The 23,075-nt window shown below is 37.6% G+C and overlaps 1 protein-coding gene across 1 annotated transcript in view; it reads right to left on the reverse strand.

Annotated features, from left to right (window-relative positions):
- LOC128652683 (odorant receptor 131-2-like) overlaps window positions 1-303 on the reverse strand; it is a 945-nt gene extending 642 nt beyond the window's left edge. Inside the window, exon 1 of the mRNA XM_053705613.1 lies at window positions 1-303. This exon is cut by the window's left edge and continues 642 nt beyond it. Coding sequence (XP_053561588.1) covers window positions 1-303 — 303 coding nt within the window.
- Between the last annotated feature and the right edge of the window lie 22,772 nt (window positions 304-23,075).

Genomic DNA, 23,075 nt, shown 5'->3' on the forward strand with positions numbered 1-23,075 from the left:
TGAAGACACAGTGACCAGAATGTAGCATATTGGCACAGGAATTAATACCAGGTATGTGGCAGCAAAATGCAAAAAAAGTCCTAGGACAAGATATATTGTATCACTGAAAAGCATGTGGGCAAAAAGGATGTAACGAGCATTCTCTCTGACACGGGCTGTGCTGAAGAAGACCTTCAATATACCTGTGATGAAATACAAGAAAAAACACAAGCATAGGACCATTAAGAACTCAAGTGTTGGCCGTACAATGGTATACGCTTTGCTTTTGCTGTTGGGATCATTGATTGCGGTATAATTCTCCATTGTTTTGTCTGCAGCTTATTCTTTACGAGTTTTATAAAGAAAGGTTTTCAAATTCTGAAAAACAAAAACATACTTTAAAAGGATAGGAAAGTTAAAATTAAACTTGTATGATTCAGACTTTGGGGTAGATTTATCATACTTCGGGCGGACATGATTTGCTGTAGCGAATCATGTCCGCCCTGCATCGCAAAATGCAGACAGCATACGCTGACGGCATTTAACATTGCACAAGAATTTCTGGTGAAATGTTTGTGCAATGCCAGCCGCTAGTAGGGGGTGTCAATCATCCATATCGTATCTGATCAGGATGATTGCAGTCCCCCACCTCAGAGGTGGCAGATGAATTAAGGAGACCGTTGCTTCTTTACTTCTGTTTCCGGTGAGCCAGGAAGGCTTGCACAGGATAAGCAGCATTCGCTGCTTAATAAACGGCCCCAGAGCATGTCATTTTAAGACACGTATAAATTTAGTGGTTTCAAATGTACTTTGTTCTCTTGGAATAAGTTGTTGAAAAAAAATATGTACAAATCCTACACAAGTGGGAGCTAGCTGGTGATTGGTGCCTGCACACATTTGTCTCTTGTGATTGGCTGACTAGATGTGTTCAGCTTGCTCCCAGTAGTGCAATGCTGCTCATTCAGCAAAGGATATCAAGAGAATAAAGCAAATTTAACAATAGAAGTAAATTGGAAATTTGGTTAACATTGTATGTTCTTTCTATATCCTGAAAGAAAATATTTAGCTTTCATGTCTCTTTAAGTAGGAAATCTGTGTTAGTCATCAATTTCCTTCATGAAAATATGCTAAAGAATATTGTTTTCTGAACGTTGCTTTCAGCTGTCATTCAAACATGTATTTGAAAGTGTATCACTCACTCAGTACAGAATTACACGTTTATATTAAGAGCATTGTTTAAAAAACAAAACAAAAAAAATGTTCCTTAAAAATCTACCAAAAAGCAATCAGTTTTATGTTCAATGCAACATTTTATAGAGGAAACCCTTTAAGAGCGCATGGAAACAATTTGAGATAATATAAAAAAAACCTTTGCAGTAGAAATTCATTACTTATTTTACTATATTACAAGTGGAGCGCTAATTTATTAAATGCACGTAAACGGGCAAATTCACCCGTTTACAGGAGCACGATAAAGAAACTTGGTGAATAGTAACCTTCATACTGTAATTGTGCCAAACAACTTTATTGACCCTTTAAAACAGTGGAAAAACACAATTATAGCTAGCCATTATTTATTTTATTAATAAAGAAACATTTTTAAAAACATTTTTATGTTGGTCTCTGACAGCTTAGACACTTGTTGCTGATATAAACAATAAATATATATATATATATATATATATATATATATATATATATATGTCTGTGTATATGTGTGTTTGTATATATATATATATATATATATATATATATATATATATATATATATATATACAAAATTGCAGAGGTGAACGGCACTCACGAGTATGTCAGCTACCTGGTGCTCACACTAGGGAGAGACAAACAGTAAAGCAATTATGGATCCCACGGACGGACTCCGTGTTGCAGCAAGGACCCAAGAAAAGCAGGCACACAGGTTTTTTCAAAAACACTCCGGTTTATTTGCAAAGTTGATTACCAAACGTTTCGGCTCACACACGAGCCTTTGTCAATGGTGTACAAAACCAAATGTGGAAAACTAGAGCACAAACTAACCTTAAATACCCACCCAGCCCAAGTGATAGACCAATCAGAGAGAGTAACCGCGGCACACCCACTCACACAGACCTAAACAGCTTATTGCCGGGCTCAATGTGGGCGTCACGTGACGTCATCACGTTACCGCCGTCCTGTGTGTAACCATGGAAACATGCGTAACCATGGAGACAAAACATACACAAATGTACTGTGCGGGTGCGCTGGCGGGTAAGCCTCTGATGGAAAACATATCAATTAATCAAACAGTGATCTGAATACCCCTATATACAAATACAATAAAGGAATAGGTATCTATCTATATGCAACACTAAGACAAACCTAATATGTAGCTTATAAAGTAAAAAGCGCTACCGAAACCCAGAGTATAAAAAACTACTAACACAGCCCTCTATACTCATAGTATCAAGGCATGTGGGGAGGTAGCAGGTGAGGGCATAAAAAACAATCTCAAGCCCCCTGGATATTTAGGCAGGTATACATTGCATCATGCCAGAGGAGTAGGTAGAAATTAAGTCCTGGATGACTCCCAATTCTTCACATCTTATTTGTGTTTATACCAGCAGCCAAAGTCTATGTTGACATTCAGGCCTCGAGGGGCAACTGTGTCCAGTGTGAAGATCCAACGGGATTCCATTCTTAATAGTGCCAGTCCTCTGTCACCACCACGTCTGTTGTGGGGCACATGGTCAATCAGCATCACTCGCAAAGAGGAAACAGAGTGTCCTGCAGTTGCAAAATGTCGCGCAACCGGTTGTTCAGATCGACCTTTTTCTATTGCTTGACGAATTGCTGTTTTATGGTTAGCCAAACGTTCTTTGAACGCTGTCACTGTTTTGCCTATGTAGAATTTGGAACATGGGCAAATAATGGCGTACACCACATATTCCGATGTGCAGGATAATCGATGTCTTATTTTGTATCTTTTGTTGTTATGGGGATGTTGAAATGATGTCCCAGCAATGAGATTGTTGCAAGTGACACAATTGCCACATTTGTAACATCCTGGTTTCCCTCTTGTGAGCCATGTCTGTTTTTCATAGCAGTGTGTGGGATCACTGAGTACTAGTAGATCCCTGAGGTTACTTGCTCGCTTGTATACCACCCGGGGTACCGGAGCATCCACAAAAGGTAGACTAGTGTCCTTGGAGATCATCATCCAATTCTTCCTTATCACATTCTGAAGCATCCCTGATCCCGGAGTGTAAGTAGTTACAAAGTTCATCCGGTTCGGTTGTTCCGTTACTGTCCGTTTCGGGATAGTGTCATTCTGGGTGAGCTGTATGGCTTCACTCTTTTGTTGATCTATTAGCATAGGTGGATATCCTCTGCTCAGAAATTTTTGTGACATTTCTTCAAGCTGTCTCTCTTTTCGGGAGTCATCCGTGTTGTTCCGGACGACCCGCAGGAGTTGTGAGGAGCTAACACCATCTCTCTGGAATCTAGGATGGAAACTCTGGTAATGGAGTATAGAATTCTTATCAGTGGGTTTATTGAACAAGGTGGTGTGCAATTTATCACCATTAGGTGTTACTACTCTGAAAATTTCCAGGTCAAGAAAATGAATCTGATTGTTATAATGTTCCATTTTAAATTTAATCGTGGAGTTAAGGGTGTTTAATCCTTCAACCCACTCAATAAGTTTTTCAGGGGTATCACCCCAAATCAAGAAGACATCGTCTATGTATCTGCGATACATTTTGATGGGGTTCTGCCTGGAGAATATATTGTATTTTTCATACATCGCCATATAAATGTTAGCATACGATGGGGCCATATTTGACCCCATCGCAGTGCCCATAACTTGTAAGATGTATATATGTACACATTTTTAAGAATTATTTTTTGGAATTAACTAATTGAATGACAGAACTGAGAGAATACTTTCAAATGACAGATGAAGGGTGGGTGCCAACTTTTGAGCTGGAAACAGAGAGCCAGAAGGTGGGAAAAAAAGAATTATGTTTAAAAGGACCACAAGACTTCCAAATTACCTCCCCAGTAAGGCATTATTCAAAACTACTTATGATCATGGACAGACATTGGAGTCATAAATTAAAGGGCCATGATACATAAAAATGTTAAAACACTTGAAAGTGATGCAGCATAGCTGTAAAAAGTTGACTAGAAAATATCACCTGAACATCTCTATGTAAAAAAGAAAGATTTTTTTACCTCAAAATGTCCTAATTATTCACACCCCATTGCAAAGGACTTTAAGCAGCAAATCAGTATGCCTGTCCCGGGACAGCCAAGGGAGGGAGCTTCGTGCACACTCATCTTATTTCCCTATTCAGTTAAAGGAAGTTTACTATGAAATCTCATGAGAGTTAAGTAAAATCTCACTGATGATGCAGTTAATTTCTTCATTTTTTATTTACCTGCAGCTGGACAGCAGCTAAAGTATTACTTTTTACACAGCACTTACTCTGGTGAGCCGAGGACATTTTGAGATAAAATATCTTCCTTTTTTACATAGAGATGCTCAGGTGATATTTTCCTGTACAGATTTTTACAGTTATACTGCATCAGTCATTTAGCATATGAGTATTATGTCCCTTTAAATTTATATTAGAAAGCTCTCAATATGGATGTGAGCTAACCACAACTGATGTTACTGGCAATTACTATAATACTGGTGGGATATGGTTGATCTGTTGGATGGCAATTACTGGAATTCAGGTGGCTATCTGAGTGGGAAAATGATTCAATGGCTTTGTGCGCGGGAAAATCATAAGAATAAAAAATAATTAATATTTAATAAAAAAAAAAAGAAGATGGAGGGGAGGAAGACAAACAGTGATGTAAGTCCATGTAAAGGTATTAGGAAAACTACTACTAAGAGACAGGTAAAGGGAAGAAAATAAATGAAATATAAGAGAGAATATATTTTTTTTAAGATTTTCTTTTTTTATATACTTTAATTCCACTATTTCAAGCCAAGACTATACCAACCTCTGCTGACTTTATAATGGAAGCATCATCCTCTGAGCAGCGCGCCGTGCGGAAGGAGTTAAAAATGAAATCTAGCTACGCAAGTTGCGCATTACTATGCAACGTGCATAGGGAGATTGTAATTGAACTCCTACTCCGTCGGTTTTCACGGATGTCCAGTCAGGGTGGACACCATCAGATTAGATTAATTCCTGCTTGATGGTGTCAAGGACCACCAACATCTTCTCGTGGACCACCAGTGGTCCACGGACCACTGGTTGGCGACCGCTGATCTAGACAATGTAAGGTACCCTTAGACTATAAAAGGCACAGCTTCATATGCAAGATAATCCAGGAGTAAACCAGCGATTTCAAAGATCCCGCTTGCTCCGGCTCAGTCTGGCGCCTGACGTCACAAACACAGGCAACGCGCGTTTCGGGCTCCGCCCTTCAACTTGGCCTGTCAAACTAGGAGGCCACTCTTCTATTTAAAGCAAATTCTCACAGGATCAGGAGTACCATCTAGTGGTTAGCAATCGCTTAACTGGATACAGCCCAATATGTGAACAGTTCATTATATCAATGGAAATAGAGCAGCAAAGCCTGTTGTGTAATATACAAGTAATAACATAAAGAATAAAACATAATCAATATCTAAATAAACAAAAATAAAAAAACAATAATCTGAATAAGTTAATATATAGATCCAAAAAGTCTCTTTAACATATAAAGTCATTAGGACTAAATCTAAAGACCTATATAAACTATTCGACCCTGGAAAAAAGAAACTCTCAACTAATCTAAAATGAGATAAAAAATTACAGATCATCAAAAATGATGTATATAATTACAAAAGAGATGATTCCATATTATATATTAGATGAAACACAGTTTGTATATGAAAGTAACCCATGTGATCTCCCTATTAAGACCATAGGGGATTATTGAATACAATTTTTCGATCCATAGTGCTTCCTTTTCAAAAAGTAATTTCTGCCTGTTACCTCCTCTTCTCAAGGGCCCTACCCCATCCACTACGTGAAATTTCAATTGACTCATGCCCAAAAAGTGTAAAATGATGGGAAACTGCAGCGGACAGATCTAATTTACCTATCGCTGTTTTATGTTTTCTTATCCTATCTTTTATGCATTTGATTACATAAACAACATATTGTGATTCACAAGTGAAGTGACCTTTGATTGGTAAACGCTTCCCAGACCTGGGATGAATGACAATATTACCCAATTGTATCAAATTACACTGTGCACAATTGTTGCAAGGAAAGGTGCCATAGGGTACCTCTGGGCTGTCTTGGCTGATTCTATCTTTGCTAGGGCCCAAATCTGCCTTGACCAGGTTATCTCTGAAATTGCAATTTCTCTTGTAAGAAAAGAGGGGAAAATCTCTAAATGTAGAGGCTAGAGCCCTATCCTCTGCTAGCAGAGACCAGTGTCTCTTAAAGATTTTTTTTAAAGGTTTTATGTGATATCCATATGGTACAACAAACAGAATTCTATTGACCAGGGTCTGTTGTTTAGGCCTTTTCTGAATGAGTTGCTCACGAGGGATTTGATCCACTCTTGTCTTGTGAGTTTCTAATAAAGTAAATGGATATCCCCTACTCTCAAATCTGTTGAAAAAGTCATTGAACTGTTGATCCAATCTTGACTCATCATTGATAATCCTTTTTGCCCTTAACAGTTGGCTGAAAGGAAGGCTCTTGAGAGTCTGTGGGGGATGGAAACTTGTAAACTCAAGAAGATTATTTATGTCCATCTACTTTCTGAAGACATCTGTTGACAAGGAATTAGTCACTCTAGACACTGTGGTGTCAATAAAATTTTGAGTATTATGGTCATATTCCATGTTAAACTGAAGATTCACATCAATGGAGTTAAAGTGACAGTATACACTCATTTTTATATAACTGCATGTAATAGACACTACTATAAAGAATAAGATGCACAGATACTGATATAAAAATCCAGTATAAAAATGTTTAAAAACTTACTTAGAGCCTCTTAGTTTAGCTCTGTTGAAAAGGTAGCTGGAAAGCCCACTGCAAGTGGGAAATAAGACACCCCCCTCCCCCTTCTTTTGCATATGAAAAGACCCTTTACACAAACAGGAGCAAGATGGAGAAGGTAGCTGACGGTATTCAAATAATACTTTGGTGCTTGGTTAGGAGTCTGAAAATCAGAGCAATGTTATTTAAAAATAAGCAAAACTATACATTTTTTAAAAAAAAAAACTTTATGGGCTATATAAATAGATCATCTACAAAACATTTATGCAAAGAAAAAAATGAGTGTATAATGTCCCTTTAAGTTCTTCAAAGAACATTGACAGGGAATCAAGATCACCTGACCAGATCATAAAGACGTCATCAATGTATCTCTTCCAAAATGTGCAATGTTTTTTGAAATTGCCATGTGTGTATAGGAATTTTTGTTCAAAGTCATGTACAAAAAGAGTTACATAGTTGGGAGCCATATTCGCCCCCGTTGCAGTACCCTTCGTTTGAAGGTAAAATTAATCCTCAAAGAGGAAGTAATTCCTTGTCAACAGTATCTCCAGAAGGTCCATAATGAACATCCTTTCCCTAGGCGAATAGAGCTGCCTGGCATTGAGTTGATCCCCAATACATTTAAGCCCTTCCTTGTGAGGTATAGATATATATAAACTTTTGATATCTAAAGTTACTAGGATAGAATTATCACTAATATGTCAATTTGCAATGTTATGTAAAAAGTCAGAAGTATCTTCCAAATATGAGCGGACAGTCTCCAGTATGGGCCGTAACAATTTATCTCGAAAAATTGAGAGAGGTTGAAAGATTAAATTAGTGCTGGCCACAATAGGCCTCCCGGGCAGATTATTGGTATTTTTTGGTATTTTTTTGGTATTTTTTGGTTATAATGCAATTTTCCAAAACTGCATCAATGACCATTTGTATATGAGTCTGGAACTTTACTGTAGGGTTAAATGTCAATTTTGAGTATTTGCCTAAAACCCCCAATTGTATATTTCACTCATATAGAGCTCTGCCCTTGTCAGCAGGTTTGATGACAAGGTTGGTTCTGAATTTAAGGGTATCAAGAGCCTTCCTTTCATCCATGTTAAGATTGGGTTTACCCAACTTCACCCCTTTCTTTCTCATTTTTTCAAAGTCTTTTTTAATCAATGTGATAAAGGTTTCAACAGTGTTGTTAGTTAATGGTGCATGAGCTGTACTTTTAGGTTTAAGTGTTTGAACCTGGGTATGGAATTCACTTATAGTATCAACATAATCCTCATGTCTATTAGCTTGTGGATGAGTTGCAAAGAATGCTTTAAATTGGATATTCCTGAAGATTAGTTTCAATCTTAAAAAATTTATGAGTAACCGTAGGAATAAAATATAAGCTTTTCTGTAAAATAGAAGTTGTGATTTCATCAAGTGTGACAGAGCATATGTTGATCACCAAGTTATCTACTATCTTTCACTGTGTCTTGCTTGCATGCGATTTTCTGTTCCTCTTCTCCCCTCTGTGTATTCTCTTTTTTCTTTGGGCTTGTGTCTGTTGGAATGCTGGCTTAAAGGGGAGGGGTTTCTGGACTCTTGGTCAGAGGATGAATCACCAGAGTTATCAGTGTATCTAGGGGTTCTTCCTCTATCCCGTCTAAATGGAATAAAGTTTGCATTTCTCCATTTATACACTTTATTACTAGAGTAATCTGTTGAATCTCTCTGAATTTTTTGTGCCTTTTTGATTTCTACCTCTTTTTTAAATGTATTAATAAGATCCAAAATGTCACTTTTAAGTTTTTTATAATCCTCCTCAAGCTCTCAATTTTTTCAATACCTTTGGAATTTCCCTTTGTATGTATTCAATGGTTAGTTAGTATAATAAGATCACTGGAGCACTTATTCAGGATCCCTTCCCATTTATCGCAAAATTCGTGATCATCTTTAAATAATGTGTGGTGTAAATCACACCTATGTCCTCTCGGGATATATTTAAGGCAATGGTATTCTGCTAGTGTGATAGTGTGTAATTCAAGACTAGTCTTTTTTCTATATAACTTTTCTAAAGACTGTGGTTCATCTGTATCATCAGTATCAAAAAATCCCTATTGCCCAAACAGAGTGTGGCAATCCTGGAAGCATCCAGTTCAAAATATGCAAATAATTTTGGGGCTTCTTGTAATTGTTGTAAAAATGCCATATCAACAATCAAGAGTATAACAAGTGCTCAATCCAGTACTGGAGTTATCAATATATATACAAATATATAGCCAAACAGAGGAGGAAAGGGATTTGGGAGTAGTAATGGATAACAAGCTGAAGATGGGTGCACAATGCAGGGTAGCGGCTTCAAAGGCTATTAAGATACTAGCATGTATTAAAAGAGGCATTGATTCAAGGGAGCATAATTTTGTCACTATATAAAGCCCTGGTAAGACCTCACCTTGAGTATGGAGTGCAGTTCTGGGGACCAATCGTAAAAAAAAAGATATTGTAGAACTTGAAAAAGTTCAGAGAAGGGCCACAAAGCTAATAAGGGGATTGGAGAATTTAAGCTATGAGGAGAGGCTAGCCGAACTGGGTCTGTTTTCTTTAGAAAAGAAGCGCTTGAGAGGTGACATGATTACTTTATATAAATATATTCAAGGCCCATATACAGAGATGGAAGAAGCTCTGTTTATTCCAAGAAAATTGTTTGTGACAAGAGGTCACAATTTAAGGTTGGAGGAAAGGAGATTTAATCTCCTGCAACTAAAACGTTTTTTCACTGTAAGAGCAATAAAATTGTGGAACTCATTACCAAAGGAAGTAGTGAATGCCAATACCCTAGATACATTTAAAAAATGTTTGGATACATTTCTGTCTATAAACAAAATTCATAGATATGATTGTTAGTATTAAATGGGTCACCTTTTAGTGGGATTATTTAAGATTAACTGGAACTTGTAAGTATTTTAGATTTGTATAGGTTGAACTTGATGGACTTCAGTCTTTTTTCAACCTCATCTACTGTGTTACTATGTATATGGATAAGCACTAAGATGCAAGTTAAAGCAAAATATTATGATATTATCATAATAATGCTTGGACAAAGGTGTACTTCAGTTAATAGACACCTTAGAATAATAATACATGACAATATAGGGGCCCTCGCACTAATAAAAAAGGAACACAAGCCAGTCATATGTATGCTGAACTTAAATAATAATAATTTAATGTGCATAAAATAATAAAGAATATCTATAGTGCACAGTTCTCAATGGATGCAAAATACACAGTAAAAAATAAACAATCAATTGGGGGTTGTAGGCGTTTACTCAAAACTGACATTTAACCCTACAGTAAAGTTCCAGAATCATATACAAACGGTTATTGATGAAGCTTTAGAATATTGCATTATAACCAAAAAACAAGCAGATTTTTTGATCCAAAAGGATCCTACCGGTCATTTATTGCTTACCAAACGTGCACAAAAACATCAATAATCCACCCAGGAGGCCTATAGTTGCCAGCACTAATTCAATCTCTCAACCTCGAGATACTATTACGGCCCATACTGGAGACTGTCCCCTCGTACTTGGAAGATTATTCTGACATTGAAAATGTACTTATTAGTGACAATTAGTGACAGGTCTGGGTGCAAGAACCATAGGGGAAATTACAAAACAAATTAATACGACACACAGAAAAAGCCCTGCACTCACTAGCAAGCTCTCAGCTAAGATTAGAAGCAAAAATGGAAAGGTTAGTTACTGCATCTGGCCAAATGGGAAAAGCCCAGGTACCACGTCAAGGTCCTTTCCAAAAACCTGGGACCCTAATGCAGCTACACAATGCAAGCTCTCAATCCAAACAAACTGGGAACAAGTGAAGGGTGCACAGGCTTATGTAATCACCCCAGTCATATACAAAACACGGAAGGGGACTGCACTCCTAGACTGGACCGGGTACACATCCCATGACCGGACCTGCAACATGCTCAGCCCTGGGTGCTCACTGGCACTCACAAGAAGCTGTGCTGTGCTGTGCTATATGTGTGTGTTTGTATGTGTGCATATATATATATATATATATATATATGTGTGTGTGTGTGTATACATATTTGTGTGTGTGTGTGTATATACATCTATATATGTGTGTGTATGTATATAAATATATACCGTATGTGTGTGTATATATGTGTGTGTGTGTGTATGTATGTATATGTGTGTATGTATATATATATATATATATATATATATATATATATATATATATATATATATATTTGATCACAGTATAAAAGTATAAAAAATAGGTAATTTTTTTCCTTAGATTAGATACTAAGCTTTGTACTAATTTCATATAATTTTCCTGTATTACTGAATAAAGGTTCAGTTTTATTGTAAGGGGGAAAAAAACAACTAATGCTACACTTAAAGCTGAATTTGAGCATTTCCAGGACTGTATTGACAAGTTTTTTTTTTTGTTTTTTTTCCCCAAAAATATGTTGTAATTTAGATACTGTTGTAGGAGAATTTGAAATAATTACCAAACACAACAAGCTATAATACACACATCGCTATTTACCAGCTGGAATTGCACAGGCTGTAAATTACCATGTCTGGGCTGAGGCATGTTAAAAACGATAAGTTTGTATTCTTGAGGTAGATATTATTTTATTATTATTATTTATAGCCATATAAACATTTAACAAAATGTTTCCATAAATGGACAGTCTAGTCAAAATTAAACTTTCATGATTCAGATAGGGCATGTCATTTTAAACAACAAATTTGCTTTCTTATCTTGGTATTCTTAGTTGAAAGCTAAACCTACGTATGCTCATATGCTAATTGTAAGCCCTTGAAAGCCACCTCTTATCTGAATGCATTTGACAGTTTTTCACAGCTAGAGGGCGTTAGTTAATGTGTGCCATATAGATAACATTGTTCTCACGACCGTAGAGTTACTGTACTTATAAGAGGTAGGGTGACAATATTGCCGCTTTAAAAAGGGACACATATGAAAAATACATATGTCAGGGTTCTTATACAAAACATTTCTTTAAACAGTCCTGAAAACAGCCCTGACGTATGTATTTTTCATATGTGTCCCTTTTTAAAGCGGCAATATGGTAAGCCAAATAAGAGGTCACTGTTGGCTAAAATGCAGGTCTGTCAAAAGAAGCCAAATAAGGGGGCAGTCTGCAGAGGCTTAAATACAAGGTAATTACAGGGGTAAAAAGTGTATTAATATAACTCTGTTGGATATGCAAAACTGGGGAATGGGTAATAAAGAGATTATCTATTTTTTTAAACTAACTATTTTGGAGTAGACTGTCCCTTTAAATGGAAATGAAACCAATATTTTTCTTTTTCATGGTTAAGATAGAGCAAGTGATTTAAACAACTTTCCATTTTACTTGCATTATCCAATGTGTTTTGTTCATTTGGTATCCTTTGTTGAAAAGTATACCCCATTTGAGGTGGTAAACACAAAGACTGTAAAGGAATTTAAAAATGCCTGGGACATGCATAAGGCTATCCTAAGGAAAAAGTAACTTGTAATATGGGTAGACTTGATGGGCCTTTTTGGTTCTTATCTACCGTCAAATTCTATGTTTCTATGTTTCCAACCTATAATTCAAAGTGAGACTGATCTACTGTAGGAAAGTGATGATGAATATTACATTTTATTTCATTCCCATAAGACATTTTATACTGTGATGTTTTAACTAAGATTGTAAATGTTTTCATGTAATATTCTTAGTAAAAATTACAATAATGTTTAATGTAACTGTTTTTCCTTTTTTTTTTTACTATAAATTAGTCAGTCTGTCTGTCATCTATCTATCTATCTATCTATCTATCTATCTGTCTCTTTTTGTCTGATAGTCTCTATATTTCCTTCTATCATATGTCTGTCTGTCTCATTGAGGCCCATTTATCAAATCTGACCTGATCCGACAGTGTGGATCAAGTCCGACAGACATCGCTGAATGCGGAGAGCAATACACTTTACACCTGGTGCAACGCCCCCCCCCCCCCCGCAGACTCGTGACCAATTGACCGCCAGCAGGGAGGTGTCAATCAACCTGATCGTACTCGATCGGGATGAATTGTGGCGGTCTCTGTCCGTCTGCTCAGAGCAGGCGGAAAGGGATATGGAGCAGCGGTCTTTAGACCGCTGCTTCATAACTGCTGTTTCTGGTGAGCCTGCATGCTCGCCAGAAACATGGGCCTTCAAACTCTATTCGGAGCTTTATAGATAGGCCCCTATATGTCTGTCTGTATATTTCCTTCTATCATCTGTCTGTCTGTCTCTATATGTCTGTCTGTCTGTCTCTATCTTTCCTTCTATCATCTATCTGTCTCTGTATGTCTGTCTGTCTCTATCTATCCTTCTATCATCTATCTGTATGTCTGTCTATATATATCCTTCTATCATCTGTCTGTCTGTTTCTATCTATCTGTCTATCCTGCTATTGTCTGTCTATCTCTATCTATCCTTCTTTCATCTGTCTGTTTGCCTGTTTATATCTATCTATATGTCTATCTATCCTGCTATCGTCTGTCAGTCTATCTGCCTGTCTGTCTCTATCAATCCTTCTATCATCTATCTGTCTGTCTATCCAGTTTATTGTGCTAATACGATGTATTCTTTTTGCAACAATAAAAGGTTTTACTACTAACAGCAAAGCACTTATAATTTTGGTATCTCAATTACCGGACTAAAAGAGCTTCACCAAACTCGCACACTCACACACACACACATACAGCTGCAGCTATACACACAGACATATATATATATATATACATACAATTATTTAATTAATATTAAAAATAAACATAAACTTACATTTTCTCCTGCAGACGAGCAGAATCATCATACTGTTTAGATGCAGTCAGCTTAGCATTAGGGTGTTTAATTTATATACAGTTTTAGGATTCTAGTTACAATCACATGGATCTGAAGTATTTATCTGGTTCAGACTCCCTGTGGAATTCTTCCATATTAGTCCCATGGTGTGGTTTCTGTCCATGTTAATTTTACAGGGTTAATTTTAATGCACTTTTTTCTGTTGTCAGCAATTACGTCTCCCTGATGAAAACGTTAATTTTTTTCCATATGGTACAAACAGATCATTACACAGGTGTATTTTATCATAGAATAAATAGCTATACATTGAATAAAGAAAAAAAAAAAGAAAAATAGAAGTGAAGGTTTAATAATTTAAAAGAAGAATATAGAATCAATATTTGCAGCATTTTTTGTCAAGAAAAAAGTATCTAAAATAATTCTGATATTTATTTATTGTACTTTTATGTGCTATTTGTCAATCTGTGTATAGGAGATTACTCAGTCATGGGAAGCAGTATTGACATAATACACATGTGAGGGAAATTGATTATTTCTACAAGGGACAGTCTACTCCAGTCTACGAAAAAAATTTTTAGATAATGTCTTTACTACCCAATCCCCAGGTTTGCATAACTAATATTGTTATATTATTATACTTCATAAGCTTTAAAACTCTAAGGGCCAGAATACAAATTAAGCTCAAAATATCGATTCCACGAAAGCAATATTTGTGCTCAACTGAGTAATACCAGCACACACAAACATGTGCTTGTATTACAAGTGAGGTGTAATTCATTGCACAGAAGCATTGCGCTCATGATAGTACGATTCCATGGGCTCCAATGGGAAATATAAATAAATATGACAGCAGGGGCAGAGCCGGCTGCCGCAAGGTATGGCCGTACTTTAAGTGAGCTCCAGGAGCCGATGCCTGCAATCATCTAGCTGCAGGACAATCAGAGGGCTGCAAACCGCTATACACCTCCATAACTAGCTGGAAAGGTCGCTAGACCCAGCAGACTAGAAAATAGCTGTTGAATTCAATCATTTAAACACGCTCCGTGTTGAGGCCTATAAAGCGGCCGTCATCTTTAAGCCTGATGTAAGTAGCACTGACGCCAGCTTGCTTGGAAAACTGCCTCGCGCTCCATAACACAACTTGAGAACGCTGCCGACTGCACATCCAGCCACACCCGAACCCCTGTGCAAACAGGTTGGTACTTTATGCGCCAGAAAACCACTGAACACACACTGTTGCTATGCAGGAAGATACCTGCTGTTATGGGTCACACAACCTATTGAGCCATAAAGGGACATGGATGGGGCACAGATACCACTATAATTAATAAGCTACACTTGCTGTCTATCTTTATTTTGCCACATATGAGGCAATTAACACTAGCAAGCACTTGAATAAGCCCATCATGGAGTAGTACCTGTTAATTATTTCCCAGATGTAGTGTTCATACACATACCCTATCACAGCTCACAAGGTTTTTAGTGAGGGAGGATTTTACATAATGAAGGTGACTATACACCCAATATAAGGAATCCAAGTTGCAACAGAGAACAGAGGAATACATTTTCTTTTTCTCCAGAAATGTTGCCAAGAAGACTGCCAAAATCAGTCAAACAGGCCAAAAAACCAACAGCAGCATGTAACCCTGTAAGCTCTTTCTTCAAAATATCAGACAACTCGCAAACTATCACATCTGAATCTACTACATTACCAAAACCAGTCCTGTCAGTCTCAGATAGTGAAGACAGCACTATGGAGGAGCCCATACAACTTTCCAAAGCTTTCATGGCCTCTATACCATCTAAAAGCAACCTAGACGACTTGTGGTCAAGGTATGCGACTGCATTAAAGAGGAATTGGCGGGCCTCAGGAAAGACATGACAGAAATCGGAAACCGTGTTGAGGCCCTGGAGGAAGATAACGAGTTCAACCAATCTGAGATCTCCACACTACAAACCACGGCCCAAGCACATGATCTTCTAATTATCCAACTACAAGACAAGTTAGAGGACCAGGAGAACAGGGAACCTTGCCAGAATCTCCGTGTAAGGGGGATTCCAGAATCAATTTTGCCAAATACCTTCCCTGAATTCCTCCAAGGACTTTTCTCCTCTCTTCTGGGCCCTTCGTCTGCTACAGACATATCAATGGACAGGTCACACAGGGCGAATTTGGGAGAAGAAGTAAGGGCGCTAAAAAAGCTAAAGATACCCCTTAAAAGCTTGACAATTAGTTAAAAACAAATAATTGACCAGGGACTTGGATAGGCTATATATAAATTTTATAAGTATCAGACTAAACAAACACAAAATACAAAAAATATATTTAAAAGGGACGTCTCCCTATAACTTCACAAATACACTTGTATCAATGAAACAATGTATATAAGGATAGCAGAGTGCAATAGTGGTAGATACTGTAATATTAAAAAAGGTTCACTCCTTAGGACATTGCCGTTTATCGGATAATGTCTATCTTTGGTTTCATATGTCAAGTCTACAAAACTCTTGATAACCAGTCTATAAATTACTTGCAGGTATAAGCCTCTGCACTTTATCTGAGGTTAAGCAAGTTAAAACGTCTTATATTTGTGGTAACACTTTACCGGTAGTCGATCTCTGTTTAGTGTGCTTCGTGGGTGTTCCTCGAGATCTCGGCGTCTGACGTCACAGTTCCTGAAACAAGGGCTCGTCTCTCTTAGCCAACCAGAGCCTCCGTGGGTTCCGGTCTATTTATCTTTTGTTGTCCGGTCCGTTTCTTAATGTTTGAATAGTAGTTAGAGATTGCTCTTATTGCTCTGCATGCAACCTCTATTGGTGCTATCCGCCAGGGGATAGAAAAGGATAGAATTACAACCCGGGTTGATAACTTTTCCTCTGTCTGATGGTGATTCAATATGTGGTACTAGTGTTTTCTACGCGTTTCACTCCGTTCAGAGCTTTATCAAGAATGACTAGCCCACATTATCCTCCTCCTTTTAAAGAGATCCATTTGTTTCCATTGGTCAATACATCATAGAGGTTAAAGGTGGTATTTCTTCTGACTTTTCAAACTTTGTTCCTTTTTTATCTTTGGTGGAAGAGTCATTTTGTTCTTAAAGGGAAATTTACCTTTTATAAAGCTTATATTCCCTTCTTAATGTTATCGGCATAACCTTTACAGTATCTTTTAACCACTTTGTCCGATATTTCTTAATGTTATCACACAGGGCGCTCAGACCATGACCATCGGATCAAGCACCTGCATGCGACAGAGTTCTAAAAAGATTATCAAGCCAAGGAAGAAATTCTTAAAGCTGCAAGACATCTCAAGGACATCAACTTTTAGAACTGCCGCCTGCAAATCTTTGTGGACCTAGCTCCTCGCACCCTGCAAAGACGGAGGGAGTTCCAATCACTCACAACCTTACTTAGAGAAAAAGAGATCCCATACCATTGGGGTTTCCCCTGCTTTCTCACTGTCTCCTATCAAGGTATTACACACATCTGTAAAACACTTGAAGAAGCACTGGCTCTATGTGCCGCTTTAGGCATAGAACCCCCACAACTCTCACCAATGGGAGATGAGACTGTGTCTACCAATAAAGTACAACCACAAAGGCCTCCTCGGGCCCCGTGGCAACTTCACCATGCCAAGAAAACTAAGAAAACACAGGACACTGCTTCTACCGACAACACCTGAAAGCTGCTATTCAGCGGATGGGTGAGATAAACCTTGTATTGTTTGAACACTGCTCATAATAGATTTTCCTTATCTAGGTTTTGATTGCTTTACAGTAGCAGAGACTGAGTTGTTTGGGGTTTTTTTTTTGGTTTTTTTTTAATGAACAGTCACTTTAGTTCTGGATTGACCTATAGTTCAAAATGAACAATTTGTCCTTCAATTGTTTAATTATTTTATGTTCAAAATGGGATAGGCTTTTCTTCCCCTACTTTATGACATAAAATGTCATGTTATTTGTTTTTGTTATTTTTGTTTTTGTTGTTTTTGTTTTTATATTGTTTATTTGTTGTCAACAGCTACCATATACAAAAGTACACCGCACTACCTCACTGCTGGCCTAAAAGCCTCCTGACAAGATCTGATATACTTATTTGCCTTAAAAGTCAGATATTTGATATCTCCATACCAAAACTACTTTCCCCATCGCAACCAAAGCCAATAGATGTGATATGACTGGTATGAAACTAATAAAGATAATGACACAAAATAAAAGGGTTTAACATCCCCCACAAACGATCTATAGCATTTACTGATATCACCCACAAGCAAATAGACATTTTATTTTTGCAAGAAACGCACTATTTAGCCCATCAGGAACCCTCATTCTTTGTAACCACCTATCCTATCCATCACCACAGTAGTCACGACACTAAGAAAATCTCAGGTGTCAGCATACTACTTCACAAATCTTTACCCTTCCACCTACAACAAGTAGAGAGGGATAGCCTTGCTGGGATTGCTATATGGTAGGCCAGTCACGTTAGTTAACATATGTATCCCAAACACACATCAGGCACCCTTTTTTCGTAAGATTACTAATAACATCTTAACCTTCTCCAAAGGCTCGCTCATTATAGGAGGAGACCTCAACACTCCATTAAACACATTGCTAGATAGCTCCACGACACAATCCCACTTATCTAAAAGGTCACTTAAGTCCATAAAAGATGACCTAGCACTTTTGGTACATGATATCTGGCATGTCCAACACCTTCTACTCAACACCTAATCACTCACATTCTCGAATAGATTATATTCTCATAGATCACACAACATCTCTTCAGTAATAATCACTGACATCTTTCCCAGAACTTGGTCGGACCACTCTCCAGTCCTATGCACTATGCAATGGTCATCTCTACCTTTCAAACCCTACCAGTGGTGTCTAGATGATACATTATTAAAAGACAATTTAATACTACAACAAATGGAGAAATCCCTATCTGAGTACTTTAAAAATAACGACACGCCAGGTATTGACCCATATATACTTTGGGAGGCACACAAGTGCTTCTTAAGGGGAGAGATGATAAAAATCCAATCTACTCAGCGCAAAAACTATAGGGCACAATATCAAGACCTGACTAGTTGCTATCAACACCCAGACCGAGCTTACAAATCTAACCCTAATGACAAACCTTTAAAATCACAACTAGACCAGGTCAAAATAAACTTACAGATTTTTTAGACCACTCTGCCCAAACACAAGCTCTAAAACTACAACAACATTTTTTTCTAGAGGGAAACAAGCCCTGAAAACTGATACTCACTTTATCACCACACTCCATTACCCCCTGACAAGCCAACTGTAGGGTCCCAGAGAATGGCGGAGATATTAAAGAACTACTATTCAAGTCTCTATAACTTATCCCCTAACAGAAACATTGCAGCTCATCAATCTCATTGCCATCAATACTTAGAGTCTATATCCCTTCCAAATATCCCAAATGATAATCTAAAACCTCTTACCACATCAATCTCTGCAGAGGAGATTGAAACCGCTATACACTCTTTAAAACAGGGAAAAAGTCCCGGCCCCGACGGTCTCACTGGCTCTTACTATAAAAAATTTAAGCGCATTCTAGTACCATACCTGCTATTGGTTTTCAAACATATTTATGAAGAACATGGACTACCCTCTTCCATGCTGGAAGCTTTAGTGACAGTTATACCAAAACCATGTAAAGATCCTACAGTCCCCTCAAATTAGCGCAGAATGTAGAGGTTAAGATATATGCAAAAATATTAGCCACCAGAATCAATAAAATATTACCTTTACTCAAACACCTGGATCAGGTGGGCTTTGTGCCGCAGAGAGAGGCCAAAGACAATACTGTGAAAGTTCTCCATTTAATACAATACGCCTCAGAACATGACCGTCCCCTTTTTTACTTTCGACGGACGCTGAAAAAGCTTTCAACAGACTAGACTGGACTTTTCTAAAACTTACTTTAAAAAAATTTGGCTTCCCTGACAGTTTTATTCAAAAAATCTTTGCTCTCTACACAACACCGACGGCTAAAATCAAAGGGAACGGTATTCTATCTACTCCTTTCCACATTTCAAATGGTACCCGACAGGGCTGTCCACTGTCCCCCTTACTATTTGTACTCTCCATGGAAGCTCTAGCTGCAGCACTGCATAGTAATCCCAACATACACATACTCACCATAAACTCTACCCATCATAAACTAGCATTATACGCAGACGACCTACTACTGACATTGACCCAACCGGTACAGAGCTCCCTGAAAGATTTTGGCTCATGTTCCAATTATTCAGTCAATCAACATAAATCAGAAATCCTCCCCATTAATCTAATCGATGGGGATATCCAAACACTTCGACTACAATCACCATACTTAATACAACATATTTATTTAAAGTATTTGGGTGTCCATCTTTCTAACAATTCCCAGCAGCTATTTGATCTAAACTATGAAGCCCTCCTAACCACCCTCACCAAAGACACCTTGGCTACATAAAAAGATATCCTGGATAGGTAGAATCGGGGTAATTAAAATGACCATCCTCCCAAAAATACTTTATCTGCTCCAAACCCTCCTGATACCACTTCCAGAGACATATCTCGCTAGACTCCAAACAATAGTGAATTCCTACATCTGTAAGTAGCGCCCAACCAGAATTCCCAGATCTACTCTATTCCTTCTGAAAATATTCAGAGGATTAGGAGTACCTGACATAATTAAATACCGTACAGCGGTGTTCCTGAGAAGGATTGTGGACTGGTGCACATTCTCCCAAACACGCGACAAAACGTGGATAGCTTTGGAGCATGATATCACTAATTCTGCTCAACTTGGCATATATTGCTTGCAACCCAAGATTAACCAACCACCCCTAACCAAAACATCCTATTATAAAAGAAACATTTGCAGTCTGGTCATGTGCGTTACATACGCACCAGGACCTTTCCACAATCCCTTCCCCACTGACAATGGCAATGGGTCACACAATTTACCCATTGGTTCAGGTACTTACAACTTAAACATTTTATTGACACACACAAACTTAAACATTTGATACTAAGGGACCGCACACCACTAGAAAAACGTTGTACTCTTGACTCTCCCCCACTGCACTCCATCTCCTTTTTTTATAAGCTTCTCATAACACCCTCCAAAATTATGCATACACCAACGATTCTCTCCTGGCATAGGGAACTCCCATACACTTTTACAGAGCAGGAATGGTATGTTATTTTCCAAAACACCGCTAAATCCACACATTCCTCCGCCCTGCTGGAAACCAATTATGAATTTCTACTCCGGTGGTACCTTACGTCTCATAGGTAAAAATACATCTCCCAGAAGCTTCCAACCAATGTTGGAGAAATTTCTCAGAGGAGGGCACCCCTTGCCACATGTGGTGGACATGCCCCAAAATAATGAAAGGATATTAAAAGTGTAATGAGTAAACTCCTAAATTTTGACATACCCTTAGATCTTATAGTATACTTGTTTCATGTCATCCCTAACTTCCCCTTTAAACATTATGCATCACTCCTTCAACTATATGTAGTGCCAAGTAAGTGATACCTAGACTCTGGGAGTCTGACTCTTCACCTACACTGTCCATGTGGCTGGCACAGATGAAACTTAACTTATCTTTAGAAAGATACTTTTACTATACAACTGGGAAACTAGAGTATTATGCCGAAATAGTGTTCTTTTGGGATTCTTATTTAGCCCAAACAGACGAAAAGTGACTCTTATTCATCTCTAAGACATAGGAGATGAGGGGTTTCTCCTCAAGTTCTTTGCCCCTCCACTACTCCCCCCCTCCACTCCTGACCTTGTTTTCCACTATACCATATGAAAGAGAAACATGTACACCCACCTCTTAATGAATCTGCAAGTACTATGTTATATGTGTCTAATGCTCTAGACTGGAAAGTTTATGTAAGGAATTTCTAACTCTCATTTTCTTAAAATTGCATGTACTCTTTCATGCTGATGACTTTGTTGTAGCTTTCATATATATAAGATTGTGGTAAAACTATAACTGTTATTTATTGGTTGTTTTATGGTCCCACCTGCCGAATAATGCTCATTGTAAGAAGACCTTGAACGTGAATTTCATAAAACATCAAAGACTGAACCCAATGCAAAAACTGTGACTATAACATGCTTATGTATATTTTCTTTATTGTTATATTAAAATTTGACATAAATAAAAGATTAAACAAAAAAATAGATATGACACAGCTGAGAGCCTAGTGCAGCGAAGGGGGTAAGTCGCACAGCGATGGGCAGCAACGTGTAAATATATATGAATATATACAGATGTGTTTATATGTGTATATGCACATATAAACACATACATATATGTATATAAGCATACACATATATATTTACAGAAATAACACAGTCCCCATAGACCGCAATGTAAAGGCACTTTTCAGTTCACCCCACACCTGCAACTTTTAACCCATTATAACTGCTAAAAACAGTTATATTTTTAAAATATAAAGATGCTTATTTTTTGTTTTGTAAAACCAAAACACACCACTTTATTTTGGAGACAATTGGGGGACATTTAGAAAATTAACCAGAGATCTGATCTCTTGTTAATTTTCTAAGCACTAATTGTAACCACGAGCTCACCCGTAAATTTGCCCGTTTTCGGCACGCGATAAATTAACGCTCCACTTGTAATCTAGCCCTAAATCTCTGCCTGTTTCTAAACCCCTGCAGGCTGCTTTTATCAAAGTGCATTTTATTATTTTTTCTACGCAAGACAGTGCTTATTAAATGGACATTCCAGCCAAAATTTAAATGCACATAGACTAATTAAATCTTTGAATAAAAACATATTTGCAATATACTTCTAGTAAAATGTATCACTGTTTTGGAGTTAACATTTTCTTCTGTACGAGCATGTGAGGCACAGCTGGATATCCCCAGTTTGCCAGCATTTTACATACGGCAGCTGCTCAGAGCACCAGTAGGGCTTGTATCATGTCAGAAAAAAAGAGGAGAAGTCAATGTATAGATCATAGGTGGTTAACAAATTCATAAGTTAAATCAGAAATGAGTAATGAAAAAATGTAGACAAGTGTATACCAGAAAAGGCTCAAGGATTGCACCAAAGTAACTGTCTATAAAAGAGGATTGACCTCAATACAATATAACCTATCTATGTGCAATACTGGAGCTTGTATAGACTTGTCTAAGTAGCGATACTGCTAACAGTAAGAACACAATGTGATTGAATCAGAGACCACGTAT

This window comes from Bombina bombina, chromosome 3 (assembly GCF_027579735.1).
Source record: "Bombina bombina isolate aBomBom1 chromosome 3, aBomBom1.pri, whole genome shotgun sequence".
Classification (NCBI taxonomy): domain Eukaryota; kingdom Metazoa; phylum Chordata; class Amphibia; order Anura; family Bombinatoridae; genus Bombina; species Bombina bombina.